The sequence below is a fragment of the Lepidothrix coronata genome, unplaced genomic scaffold (genome assembly GCF_001604755.1).
Source record: "Lepidothrix coronata isolate B3197 unplaced genomic scaffold, Lepidothrix_coronata-1.0 Scaffold9, whole genome shotgun sequence".
Classification (NCBI taxonomy): domain Eukaryota; kingdom Metazoa; phylum Chordata; class Aves; order Passeriformes; family Pipridae; genus Lepidothrix; species Lepidothrix coronata.
Window position 1 is genome coordinate 2,887,092 of NW_016690189.1, and position 14,594 is coordinate 2,901,685.

The window sequence follows — 14,594 nt, forward strand, 5'->3', positions numbered from 1 at the left end:
GTACAATTGTGACTATATAATTCTGTGCTGACTGCTTTTCGTATTTTCAGCACCACAGAAAAGTGTTCTTGATTATTTTTTTATTAGGATTACTTACATGGAACAATTTTCATAAATTATTACTTCATTTTACAGTTCTCTTGACTATGCCCTTTAGCTCAAGACAATATTTAGTTTAAAAAACCCCAAATAACCCCAAACCAGACCACAGTTTAGTAGCACACTAAAACAGAAAAGGGCTCTTCAGCATCTCTCCAGGCTTCATGTGGGCTAGCAGCACAAAGGTTCCAAGAAACCAGTTGTAAGCAGCTAAATGGGAATTTTTCCAAATTTGAGAGAAATTTCTAGTTAAAAAAAAGCTGCCTGTGCATGGGAATATAGCTGCAGTACCAATGTGTCCAGAGACTCCTTGTTCGAAGGGTGGGTGTTTTCCAGACTGCTTCTCAGTCAGGATATATGTCGATGGCTCCCTCTGCTGCCAGTGCAATAACAGTTCTATGTGTCTGTCTTTTAATTTGCATGTCCATTTGTCCTAATTTTCTAAGCAACTGGTATATGCTGTGTTGTGTTCATGTAAGAGATTGTGCCCAAACCTTGTGAATTTAATTCTACAAGTGAATACACTCACAGTGTTATTATTTTTAACAAAGCCTTCTTCAAAGTCTTACTTGATATTACTTCTGTTGCTGTGCTGCCACTACTGTTACGTGTTCAAGCCTTGAACTGTCAAGGAATTATGATGTATTTTTATTCTGTGACATTTTAAATTATTCTCTCCATAGGGGAAGCCTGTGGGAACGCCAGATGCTGGTGCCTATTTCCGTGTGCTAGCAGAGCATGAAGTAGCTGCCTTCTTTACTTCACCAACTGCAATTAGAGCAATCCGTCAGCAGGACCCTGAGGCAACCTTGGGAAAGCAGTACTCTCTGAAAAGGTGAACTAAGGATACACTGGAAGCAGTTTCTTCCAGAAATAAGCTGGATGAACTAAGAATAATGGAGTATCTGCCCACCTCTGTAGAGCAGCATTTTAATATATTCTTGAAAATTTAGGTGTACATTTATTTGCTTATAAATTTATATTGATAGTCAGAGGAGATGAAAGCTGTTAAAATATCTATGACTCTAACATAAAGAGCTTTTACTGAGTTAGGATTTCTCATCCATCCTCAATTTTACTCCACTGTGTTTATACCCTGTAATACAGTATTGGATTACGTGATCCGGTACTGTTTTCCCACATAACTTCTCATTTTGTTGAGTGCACAGGATCTTTAGTATTTGTTTAATCAGAAGCTAGTCAATGTTTTGGTTGTCCTCCCCATAACTTTGTTATTTTTTATGATTATGTGCTTCAAAGACTGAGCTATTTGCTATCTTGTACTGGTTTTAAGGTGTTTATCAGTATACTATCAGCATGCTTCAAAATCATGACTGAATTCATCCTCACAAATCCCCTGTGAGATGAGAGAGTGGTATTATCTGTATTTTGCACATGGGAAGCTGAGGCACAGAGAGATTAAGGTCAAAGTCTTCTGTTACTTTTGAATATCTAGTCTGAGCCACTGAACCTACTCATGTTTCATAGTTCTTAGCATCGTATGGTTAAAATGTGTTATTAGCATTATGTTAATAAAATGCTTGTCACAGTGACTTGGATCTGGGTGTGTTTAGTACTTCTACAGACCAAGTTTCTGTATCTTATGGTAAACATTCTAAAAATGGAAAATATGTGGATTTGGGCCATATCTAATCTTGAAGTTCAATAAATTGCTCAGCATCAAATAGACTGTGTCAGACTGTGTAGGCAGTATTTAGTCACAAGAATATCTATTATTGCCCCTGTCCAAAGAGAAGGGGAAGATGCAAAGCCATGTAGTTTCATTAGACCTCCACGTTCTTAATTGCTCAGGAAAGTTTATGATTAGTATTGCCTAAAAGACTGCGGAGAAGAAGACTCAGGCCAATGTAGTGTATAAGATAAGATAAAGAGAGCAGGTCCTTTAATGAGTCCATAGGCGTAGAGGAATACATACCACACGAGTGTGCTCAGACAGTGATTCTGTGATTTTATAATAAGGTCCATCCAATCCCAGGTCTATCCACCCCCGGTTCTGCCCCGTTCTGACCCCTGACACGCCCCTTCGGGAATTGGGTCTGGGGGCATTTGGGACCCCTTCTTCCTCATCTTCATCTTCTTCACAGCACGTACAGTCCTTGGAGTTCCTCCAAAGTTCTGGGCTTGAAGGTCGCTGTGTCTGTGTGATATCTTCTGGTCCAGGCCTTAAGGTGTTTTTCTACAATTCTGCCTTGAAAAGAAGACTAAACACGCTAATGGAATTTTAGAGGGATTGATGTGAAATGGGGTAGTAGGGTTGGGTATGTGTAAACATTATGCTGCAGGGTAAGGAATATAATACAGCTACATTAAAATCTACATTCACTACACATCTACTTCTAAAATCTATAAAAGTTAAAAATCAAAAAAAATCTCTGAGACATCATTAGTAAGCTGATTTTATTCCTGAAGTATTCATTACAACTTCATCTTACTTTCTTACATCTGTTTTGAGTGCTATCATCAATCCTTACCCCTCCTTGAAATATGAAACAAGTTGATTTGAGACACTACTGCACTATTCTTCTATGATGTTTATTAACAAGAAAGTGATTGAGATGCTAGAACATTTAATTGCTGTCCTTTGGCATTTTTTAGGCAATTACTTAAATAACTTAGTCTGTCTTTAGAGTATTCGTTTAATGGGAAATCTGCTAGCCTGCTTTGTAAGTCATCGTGTTTTCTGACCAAATGAGAATTCCAGATAAGTCTCCTTGTCGAAATCAGTTGCCACAGATATAAAGAGGTATTTCATCATTCCTATTCAATGCATATGAAATGAGCTTCTCCATTTGTCTGCAAATTTAGTTGTCTCATAATTCACTCATCTTTGGACCATGTTGTTCAGTGGGACATGGCATCTCTTTATGAAACCTTCTAATGCAACATTTAATATCTAGTAGGTGCAGTTGTTAAGAAAGTCCAGCAGATGATTAAAATTTCCATTCTAGGAAAATACTAGTGTTTGGGTGTTACTTGGATGGACTTCTCTATTCAAAATCAAGGGAATTCTGTCTAAATCACTTTGAAATCAGTCTTACTTTTAGTTCATTTACTTGATCTATAATGCTTTCTTCTTTCTGGTGAAGAATCTTAGAAATGAGGTATCTTTCTGCTACCTGGGCTAAAGTGAATCCTTACTTTAGAGCCTCCACATCCAAGAATGCAGTCCAGAAAGAGATTTCCACCATGGTACATTTCATTCCTGAGAAATTGTGTTAAAAAAAAAAAAAGGTCAGTATCACTTAAAAAAAAAAAGTGTTAAAAAAGAGAGTTTGTTACTGTTAAGGAAAAGAGTTGGTAGGCAATGCCAGCTTCCAGTATATGAGGGAGTACTTGATTTACAGGAGTAAATTGAGTTATAAACAGATTTGTGTTCTTTTGAAATGACATAAGTTAAAAAAATTTCTGTTAAGAACTGATGTTTCTGGCATCACTGACCTCTGCGCAAAACTATAGGCAAGGTTACTAAAGGTTCTAGTGTGTATGCTTTAAATTCCTTGTGGTTATTGCAATCAAATCTTGAATTTTTTTTGCTTTTGACACAAAATGTATCTTAAACATGGCTCATGCTTAGCAGTAAAAGAGATGTTTAATTTATAATAGTGTAGGACAAAGGCCCTGTTCAACCACATATTTGTAGGGGATCTAAAGACACAGCTTTTGATAACATCCTGTGCTGCTGAGCAGGCTGCTTCCTATTGTGTTTGAAAAACAAGTAACATCCAAATTCCATGAGCCTCATCTACCTGAGCATGTTCTGTTCAGCTCTTTGAATCCATTCTCGTCTTTTGAGGTAGCTTCATAACACTAGGCCATTAACTCTTCCCATATTTAGAATCACACTTTGTCCTGTAATTGATGTAATAGTTATGAGCTGGTTCACTCTGATTTCCAAGTGATTGGCAACTGATGGTTTTGCGTGGAATGGGGGCAACAAATCAGCAGATTAGATTAACGTAGAAGTTACAATTTGCCATTTGTGTCCCATAGTCTACTTGGCTTTCTTTACTTTTCATCTGTTGAGAAATGGTCTGCCATTTTATATCATGAGAATTTAGAGATTCTAGCTTGTTCATCTGATACTAGATATTAATGCACTTGCTTTTGAAAGAAATATGAGACTGCGTGAAAACTGTGCAGAAATAATGAATATAAAGTAGATAAGAAATTCCCATTATCTGTCTCATAACACACAAACAAGAGGATGTGAAATTAAAGTAGAAAATTCAAAACTGTAAGAAGGAAATATTTTGTCATAGAATTGATGTTTCACACATGCTGCTAGAGGATATGTGATTAAGGCACAGAATTTGGGACGATTGAAGTGCATTATGCAGTTCTGCCTGCTGCCCCCTGCTCTGTGCTGCTGTAGATCATGTGTGGCTGTTCCTGTTGGAGTCCTGAGCTGTGCTCATGAAGAGCCTTTGTGAGGCTCTCCCTCACCCACACTGTGAGAAGGAGCTAAGCTGCAGTTGTGTTCTGTGTCCCTCTTGACTCTGTCACCCAAACCTCCAGTGCTTGGATACTCGTGGCCAAGGTAAAATCTATTCAGGGAGGGAAATGAACAAACCCATCAATCGAGAAAAATCAGAAGGATCTAAAAATACTGGTTTTATATTTTGCATGCTTAAATATATATATATGTCTGTAGACTGCAGGTGCATTAAAATTTAGTAAGAGTTCTTTATTTCCAATCTATGTTAAGAAGTGCAAATGAACCTTCATTGTTGTCTTTTTAGGAAAAAAATCTTGTTTAATATGATGCAGATAGAGGGTTTTTTTGCCAGAAAACGTACCTTAACCTAGTATGTGCAATCCAGAATTAGAAAAACCCAAAACTTCCATGATCTTTTGATTTGGAAAGGTGAAGCTCAGATTATTACTCATGTGAATATTCCTGCTTTTGGGAAATGGTTTGGAGGTGTGGTTTCTTTTGTGCTTAGACTTACCCCAAAATGTACATGCTGTATTGAACAATTTAGATTGCACCAGGATCGTTAGGGACATCGATCTGTCCTCTGCTGCACTCTTGGACAGGGCCTAAAAGCCTGAGTGTGCTGAATTTCACGTTACAAATGTAGATTTTCAGAACAGCTGAGGACATATTTAACAGAGAGGTTTAAAGACCTTTCTTCTCAATTAACTGCATTGCAGTGGTAGATGATTGCAGTAAGAGGTGCACTGACGTGCTTTGAAGGTTGAAGTGGACTATTAAAAAATTGTTCAGTGGGACATTTTATAACCATTGCCATTCCTTATTTTGCTATACTGTTTAGATAGAGAAAATAATTCCATAGTTCTTGTGCTTTGTTAGGCTTGTGGCACTTTGCTCTGATACTCTTTTTGATGGTTTTGTGCTGTAAATTTGCCGAAGAGCTAATTTTTCTTCTTTTCACAACACAGAGTTGATCTTGACCTGCAGATTGTTAGATGTGATTATTAGAGCTGGTAGTTCAGAAAAGAGGTATTCTGCTTTTGGCTCAGGGGATAAGAAGGTATCTTAACTTTTTCATCAAGTTTCTGCTGTTTTAATAGCCCTGTTTTAAAACAAGGACACTTAACAGAATTTTTCATTGTTTTATGAAGTTAATGCATTCATTAATTTAATTTTTAAATCATATCTGGAATGTTGTTTTTAACATGCCTAAGGATGGAATTTTCCATATAAAGTAAATCGAGCAGAATTTACATACACTGCTTGATGGAAGTACCCTCCATATGAACATGAGTCTTAAAAAAGTCTCATAAAATACATATTTATGGTTATTACTTAAACAATGTTTTGGTTTTTTTCTACCATGAACTTTTATTTTTGTTAGAATTTTAGTTAGCTATTGACTATAATAGCTATTGACCATCAGCAATGGCTTGTGCTTTACAATTAAAAGCATTCAGGTGCAAGATATTGATTAGGGTCACACTCATTACAATCAGTATCTTCCAGTGTGCTCGGAAAGCAGTTTACCAAAATGATGTTGAGTATTTATGAGTACAGAAAAATTTGCTTATTTGATGTGATAGCTGCTTATGCATTTGAGCTCCTGCCTTCGATTCCAAGTAAGAAAACACTCCAAGCCCTCTTGGAGTGTCAGAAAGGAGGGTTGGCCAAAATCTTGTTCTGAAATTAAGTTGAATTCTTTCATCTACATGTTCAAGTTCAATATGGTAATATTTTTCAGAATCTTCTGACTTTCCTAAGTTTGTAACTGGATGTGCAGTAAGTTGACTTATCTATATTGAAATTATGATTATGGTTATTATGGCTGAAGTTATTAATATGGCTGCGATTGTTTCTGCGACAGGTAAGAGCGTTCTCAGGTTTTTATGTCTAGATGGTGTAGGGGTCCCTATGTTGGTGATTAGTTCTAATCTTTTGCTTGTGGAAGTTTTTTTCCTCTGATTATGGATCTGTAAATGGATCTGAAAGACAATAAAGTCGTCAAATTTTTCATGTCTAGGCCAAGTGTCACTATCACAGTTTTAGGGCACATGGCTTCTTACACTTACAATGTTTCATCACAGGTTTTATTTACGCTTTTTCCAGATGTTGCTTTAATCTGTACATTCTCCTGCCTTGCATCTACACAGTGAGTAGGTTGCTAGTCCTTACCCTGTGAAGGGCTGCATTTTATGCTATCAGCATATGTCTGTCCTCTGTTGGAGAATGGAGTGTGAATATTTAAAGTATGCTCTTTGGTTTGGGCAGCCTTGTTATGGGATGTCTGTGGTCTCTATAGGGAAATCTGTAATTTCCCTCTTAGAGGTACTCCCAGTTCTATGGTCAGATAGGCTGAGCTCTGCATTTCTCTTTCTCATTTCTGACACCTTTGGGTTACGTGCTCTGATTTTTCTCATAATTTCCTACTCTGCTTTCTGGATTTCATTTCCATGGAAAGATGAATCTCATAGTTTTCTCTCTAAATTACATGAATCTGAAGGGAAATTTGTTCCATGCCCACAATATCTAAGAATTCCCTGCCTTTGTGGCCCCAAGTCTACAGGTTTTACAAAATCAGTGCAAATTGTGTCCACTTCTGAAGGACAGGAACCAGGTCTTTTGTTCAGCAGTTGTCTTCATTCCAAATGGACAGAGGGAAGACTTGAAGTGAAACAAAATGTCAGTGACATTGATCTGGCAGTGGGAGAGGGTGCTGCAATCCTAATAAGGGAACGTTTTGGAGAAGTATTTTTAATGCCGGGGTCTGATATTGGGTCACATGAAGCTCTGTTCATATAATTAAACATTCTGTCATCTTGGAAGTCTAAGGGGGATTGATGCAGTACTTGGTAGAGTGTCTCTACAGTTTCTCCTGTGTTTGTGAAACGTTTAGTTGCTTGTAGAGTGTGTATACCTGTACACTTGAAGAAAGAGGTCCCTTGCTAGTAAACAGAGTTCTGATGTGGAGTCTGAATCTATGTTTGCCTCTTGTCTTTTTTGGTCATATGCCATATAGGGAGAATTTGGGAGAGGGAAGGCATGAGCCCCCACCCTGTGTGGATACTACAGAAAGGAAGCAAGTTCTTTGGCCTGTCGCAGTTGGGTGTGTGCAAGGCAGTTCTGCAGTCAGGATTCACATTATACCTCGTGGCAGGATTGCAATTGGTGGTTACAAACAGGTGTTAATGTGGTTGAAGTGTTTCAGATTGCCATCCCAGTCTTCCAGGGAAGGAGGTACAGTCTGTTGTGATTTATCTGTAAAATGAAAAGAGAAGTTATGTCTTTGATTTCCCTCTGGTTTAGATATTACTTCCCAAATAGATTATTTCTGTTTCAAAATCTTGCTTAAATAGGAACACATTGAAGTGTGCAGCAAAATAGCAATATCCAAAACTTTAAGACATTCCTAATATCCTTTTTCTGAGTTGCAGGAAAATTCATCTGAAGTAATAATGCAATAATTTAATAGCTATATCTATTGCTATTGTTTTAAACAGTAGCTTAACCAAGTCTCTATCCTGTGTCTTAGTCATGTGTCAGTGTTGCTCAAGGGCCATAGATTTTGTTTCATTTTGGTTTTCATTGGTTTTTGTTAGGTATAAAGTAAACCGTACCCTTTTGAGTCTCGTAAAGATAAATTACTCTCTAAAGTTGCCTCTTATTCTTTGTGAACTGTAGAGAATGCCCAGAAAACTAGTTCAGCATTGATATATTTTTTGGATAGTAAGAGCCAATTAGACAAATAACATGCTCCCTGTGGAAATCTTGCTGTCAACAATACAGACAACAAAACTAGGAATGTACTAATGAGAAAGTATTGAATATAAATCAGCAGTTTATCTGATTATACTTGGCTGGGCATTTCATCTCTACATCATGAACACGAATTAAAAGTTCTGTGTTTTATGTGAAGAGGATTGCTTATTTCTTTCTCGGCGTTGTAAGGACAAGATCATAAATGATTCTTATCTTTAGTATCTTCTTATTGGGTGGTGGTGTCTGGCCAGCGCCACGAGTATCCATGACTATAGAACAGAGTGCTTCAGTTTGACGGGCCCTGTAGCGCTAATCTGCTCCAGCTGCCTGACCACCTAAAGGCTGACCAGAAGCTGAGACATTTTACTAAGGACGTTGTCGAAATGCCTCTTAAACACTGACAGGTGCAGGGCATCCACCATCTCTCTAGGAAGACAATTCTGGTGGTGCAAACATGCAGAACCCATCTGTCAGGACTGCCAGGCATTGCGTCTCTTCTTTGCCAGAGTCGACTGTGGAAGGTTCAGTCAAATGAGTTGAAGTCTGGTGCTGAGTGCTTCTCTGATTATCATTAGCTAGTAGGATTAGTTTATTTTTTTTTTATTTATGTATATATAACCTGCTTCACCACAAGAAAATGGCTTTATCCTGTTGTTTCCCCCACAACTCATTTCCAAATGCCTATAAAAAGATGACTCAACAGTTCAAAAAATACTAAAATATGTTGAAATGGAACATTATTAACAATGTAAAACTAAGAGTTATGCTACAGGTATTTCCTTTTAGTTCTGTGTATTTCTTTACTGCTTTTTTTGATAAATCTTTCTGACTCTTTTGCTATTTCATTCCTGTGTGTTGCCTAATGGATATCTACCTAGTTCCTACGTACATTTGATTATATTTTATTTTGACTGACAGTTGTTTGCTTCTGGTCTCCCAATGTCTTCGCATTCAGAACATAAAGCTTCTTTTACATGATGAAGTATTAAGTAGCATAAATTAATACTGCAAATATTCTAATCGTTACGTAGAAGGAAGGAGCGTACCAAGACTAAGAGCCCCCCTTCATCTTTTCCCTTTATCTGGAACGGTGACCAGAGGCATTTATTTTATCTGTTATCTTGTTTTTCTTTGCACATCCAGATCAAGATATATACTTTAATTATTTTTATTTAAAGGTTCAGAACATTATTTGTAGCTGGCGAGCACTGTGATGTGGACACGCTAAAATGGTCAAAAGAAGTTTTCAAGGTACCTGTCTTGGACCACTGGTGGCAAACTGGTGAGTGTTTTAAAATACTGTTAATAAAATACAGTGAGGAGAGATTTTCAGACTTGTTTTCTGACTCTGCAGGTAGAACTGTTATTTCTTTCCATGAATGTTTAAATAGGCAGGATCAAGCATGAAAATAAAAATTCAAGCAGGAGGAATATTTTTTGAAGTGGTCTGAGAAGTGACTTCAGGATACATTTAGAACACAGCATTTTGAAAAGCTATATAGGAAAAAAGGTATTTTTTGATATCTGTGTTTAAAAAAAGGGTTGCATCCGTATTTTTTCTGGGTGGATTTTATATTGTTTGCATCTGTGACGGTTTTGACAGAAAATTTGCTATTTAAGGCTTAACTTAAGTTTTTTCCACATAAATTTTGTGTAATTAAAAACAAACAATCTGCAGCAGAGTAGACTCCTTGGTCTTTAATATTGTTCTGTATGGATGTCATTCAACTTCTAGTGATTACTTTGGAGTGCCTCCTGTTTATTTCACTGGAGGAGGATTAGGTACTTAGACTGCAATGAAAGAATCAGAGTACCAATCTATGTGTAACTTTGCAAAAATCCCAACTTTGCAAAAATCCCAGTTGAATTCTGGATTAAGGCTTGATCAAATGTATCTCTTTATAACTATGGATTCATGTATTTTTAAATTTTACTGTTACAAGAAAAGATTAGGATTTTGCTTCTTACACACATTATTGCTATTTGAACTAAGGAAATGTATTACAGCAGCTCCCGCCTTTCTTCCCTCCTTTACTCCCTTCCAAGAATACTTGTTGTATTTTCTGTGGATCATTTTGAGTCTGTGGTTTCTCTGTCTCTCTGTCTCTCTCTCTCTGAAGAAAAACCTTCTAAGGTTCTGCCGAGATGGGTCAGATAGCAGATATATAAGATTAGAATAAAAGTGGGAAACTATTTAGTTCGTCTATCTATTATGTAATTAAAACAGTTGAGGAGGCTTAAAATGCCTAATGTCCTTAAATAGCCCTAAATGTCCATAAGACTGGGACATTCCCCGCCCCAATCTTAGATAAATACTGAAAAAGTACTGGAAGATAGTGCCATTTTTTATGTAATCTTGATTTAATCTGCTAATTAACTGATTAATTCGAGAGATGAGACTTATATTTTGCTCAGTTCTCTATGATCCTAATGTCTTTAGGCAAAAGCAGGCCTGAGTGATGCAAAACGAACAATATTCTGAAAAAGATTAAAAGATCAAATAATGTCTTTGACTAACTACTGAACTGTCAATAAGCAGTATTACTGTATGTGATTTTATCTGTCTATGTTTATGCAGATACATCATCATCATCATCATGGCCAGGCTCCCCCTCTTTCTCTCCTTTCCCCCGCCGGGGGCTAGGGTGGGGGCCGACCATGGTCACGCCTGGGGGCCGGGGTCCCCAGACCTCCGCCACACACGGCACGGGGGCTGGCAGATACATAGATATATGTAAAATTGCCTACAACTTTGGCATTTAGTGCATAATATTTAGTGCAAGAGTTCCATGTTACCGCATTCGTTCAGACATAGAACCTTCACAGACCTTCACAGAATATTCTGAGTTGAAAGAGACCCACAAGGATCAGTGAGTCCAATTCTTAAGCGAATGGCCCATACTGCGATCAAACCCACAACCTTGTTGTTATTAGCACCATGCTCTGACAAACTGAGCTAATCTCAGGGTATCCCAAGTATCAAAAGTATCAATGAGAGTTCCTAAAACAAGCATGTGGATGTAATTGAACTCATAGTATGTTGAGGTAAAACTGTGTTTGAGAGATTTTTCAAAAAAAGAACAAGAGCCCAGCTCAGAGCAGTGTGTTTCTTGATTTTAATATTCATGGCATGCTCTTAAATTAAATTGTAGCAGGACTTAATGAGCTAAGGCCATTTCAAATACATTGTCTGAGAGCATTTAATAATTTGATTAGAAGGAAGACCCAAGTGATTTCTGTAGGAATGTGAGCTGTTGAATATAAGCAAGGCCTTCAGCAGGAAAAAATTTACTAAGTCAGAGTTCATATCAGAGAACTGAATTTCAAGGGATAAGAAGAAAGAAGAAAGAAAGAATTGCAGAGTCAATGAGGTTGGTGAGGATCTCCTGAGGTTGTTTAGTTAAACCCCCCTGCTCAAGCAGGGTCAGAGAGAGTGTTGCCCAGGATCCTGTCCAGTTTTGGGTGTCTCTATGGATAGGGATTCCCCAACCGCTCTGGCCAGCCTGTGCCAGTGTTTCACTGCTCTCACAGTAAAAACGTATTTTCTTGAGCTCAGAGGGAATATTCTGTTTTTAATTTGTGCCTATTTCCTCTTGTCTTGTAAGTGCTCCTTGGCCCACTGAGAAGTCTGACTGCTGCTGCTTCAATATGCATAAATACCGGATGCCTCCCATCCAGTATTTAAACACATTAATAACATTTCCTCTGAGCCTTCTCCAGGCTGAGCAGTCCTAGCTCTCTCACCCTCTTTGTGTATAAAAAATTTCCCTTTCCTTGGCTGTTCACTGGATTCTCTCCCATAAAGTGCAGCACCCCTCCTTGCCTCCCAGTCATAGGAAAAAGTGCTTAATAGAATACAAGCTAATAAACTAGATCTGTATAATTTTTAAAATAGAGAACCGTCAGGTCTGGTAAGTGAGATGAAATAGAAATATTTCTGCCCACACTGTCATGTTTTCCTGGACTTCCCTTGAGATTAACATGCTCAAATGCTGGGGAGGAAAAAGGTTGTCTTCCTCCCTCTGAAATGCGTCTCTTGTCCTGGAGCACAGCAGCCAGGGCACCAGGTGAAAGCAACCTTCCCTTCTGCTGTTCACTCACCCCTTTTTCAGCAGAATACAAAATGTATCCCATTAACTGTGAAAAAACAAGCAGTTCTGTCACATTTATCTGCGTCTGTCACTTGGCAAAACATTGAAAGTGGATTTCTGTGCTGGAAAAGCCTTTTCAATTGAACAGTATTGGATTTCAGTACATGATGTTAAAGGTGTATATACTGAATGTGAAATATTTTACAGAGTAGATAAATAGCTGTTTCACTTCATTAGAAATATGCAGGGTTAGTGACTGCTGACAGAATAGAGGACCCACAAATTCAGAAATGACAGTTTTCTGAACTATCTCTAAAATAAAAAGTGACAACTAAAATCAGAGAATAAAAAACCCTAATCACTTCTGGCAAGAAGAAGTCAAGACTGCTAGCTATTGCATGTAGAACTAATACATTTTTAAAATACATCTTCTTATAACAGAAGAAATTACCTTTTTTTGCAGTTAAATTGCAACTGAAGTTATAAACTGCTGGAGTTTGAGACTGAAAGCTTCTAACTTACTTCTACACATGAAAATGCTTTTGACCTTTGATATTCTGACAAATTGGTAGTTATTCCCCAAGGTTATGTTTATCTGCATTCTTCCAAAAAAGAGCATTGCAAAACTGTGAGAAATGTTACCATCTTAATTTTGCCTGAATACTGTAGATCTTACTTATGCAGTTATGTCTTAGTTTTTGGCTCTTTCAACTGAGAAGATGGAGGAGGAGAGTAATCCAGTATCTGGGTAATGAGTGTTTCTTGTATGACAGGGTAACTTCTATTCCCTTGTTAATGACTGAGAAAAGAAAGGAAAAGATAAACTTTGTAGAGATGAGAAGCGACTGAGTCATCATTTGGAGATGGACATGAGTATGAGTGCAGGGAAACAAAAGTCTGACCAACAAAAGTATTATAAAATGGAAAAGGAGTTTGAACCACTTCCTTCTTCAGGTTTAGTAAGGTATCTTCAGAGCTTTTGGCCCCTTTACCATATATTGAAACTAGAAATAAATTAATATGCACAAAGAAATGTCCATAATGATTTCTTTCATTTTATCCTTGAAACGTTTATGGAGTATGTGAAATCACTGTGAGTTGGAGCAGTACTTTAAAACAGAAGACAGCTTTCATTAAGGGACTTAAAGCAACTACACCTGGAAAGCCTGGTCGTGTCAGGCTTTGTGTCATTTGTGTCAGTCCACCTTCACCAATAACCCGAATTTTAAATATTCGTATTTGTGTTACGAGTATAGTACGCACATCTTACAAGCTGGGAAATAAAGTCACAGGATCAATGAGTGGCAAATACGATTTGAGGCAGTAAGGACTACTAAGAACTTGTTTTCTTTGGAGATGTGGTAATGGATGAAAGAATGGTATTTTCAGATCCTGTGCTCAGCTGTACACGGAGAGAGGATAGTCTTGTTTTGGGTTTGTGCACGTGTTTAGTTTGTGCTTACTTATACGAATTGACACTTAGCTCTTAAAATAGCAACTTTCATCTTCAAAGTAGTTGTGCAAACACAAGCAATTAATTCTTTTAACACCCCTATGAAATAAGTACAGTTATTCCAGTCTTGCAGACATTAAATTGAGAAGGACAAGTATCTTGCTGCAAGCTATCCAGGAGGCCTTAAATTCAGTTTCAGAAAACAGCTTTTTTCTTTGCTCAGAGATAAATTTTCTTGTCATATTTACGCATTTTGTGATACTTTGTCTGAAAGGGAACAAGAATGCACTTTGGACCTTATTTTCTCTGTGCAGTTATGTTTTAAGGAAATGATAGAGTAGCTCTGTTTCAGTGTTGAGGTAATATATTACAGGGCACCTTGCCAAATCTGTGTGAAGTAGCCTAAACAGTGTTTGGGTTGTACCTGCTATGTCGCATCCCTTATCCTGAGGGAAAAGCCTCAATACACAAAGAGCTGTGAGTTTGGGTTACCTTGGTTTTGGAGCTAGCTTTGAATTCTAGAAGAAAAAAGGGGTAACAGCCAGGAGGTTGTGACAAGCTGTCAGAAGCATAAAAGCTCTGAAAGTTTGTGTTTAACGTTGTCAGCTGCTTTCATGTTAGCTATTCAGCATTTTGTACTAAAAAGAAATAAAATTAAACTGCTACATCACTTTTGACATTTTGAAGAAATGTCGTTAGATTTCAATTTCTTCATAATAAGTATAGGATGTAAAGA

At 37.5% G+C, this 14,594-nt stretch overlaps 1 protein-coding gene across 1 annotated transcript in view; it reads left to right on the forward strand.

The window, feature by feature from the left end:
- ACSS3 (acyl-CoA synthetase short-chain family member 3) overlaps window positions 1-14,594 on the forward strand; it is an 84,613-nt gene that overhangs the window by 43,081 nt on the left and 26,938 nt on the right. The window contains exons 8-9 of the mRNA XM_017804253.1: window positions 783-934; window positions 9,493-9,596. Of these exons, the coding sequence (XP_017659742.1) occupies window positions 783-934; window positions 9,493-9,596 (256 nt within the window). The remainder of the gene's footprint in view (window positions 1-782; window positions 935-9,492; window positions 9,597-14,594) is intronic.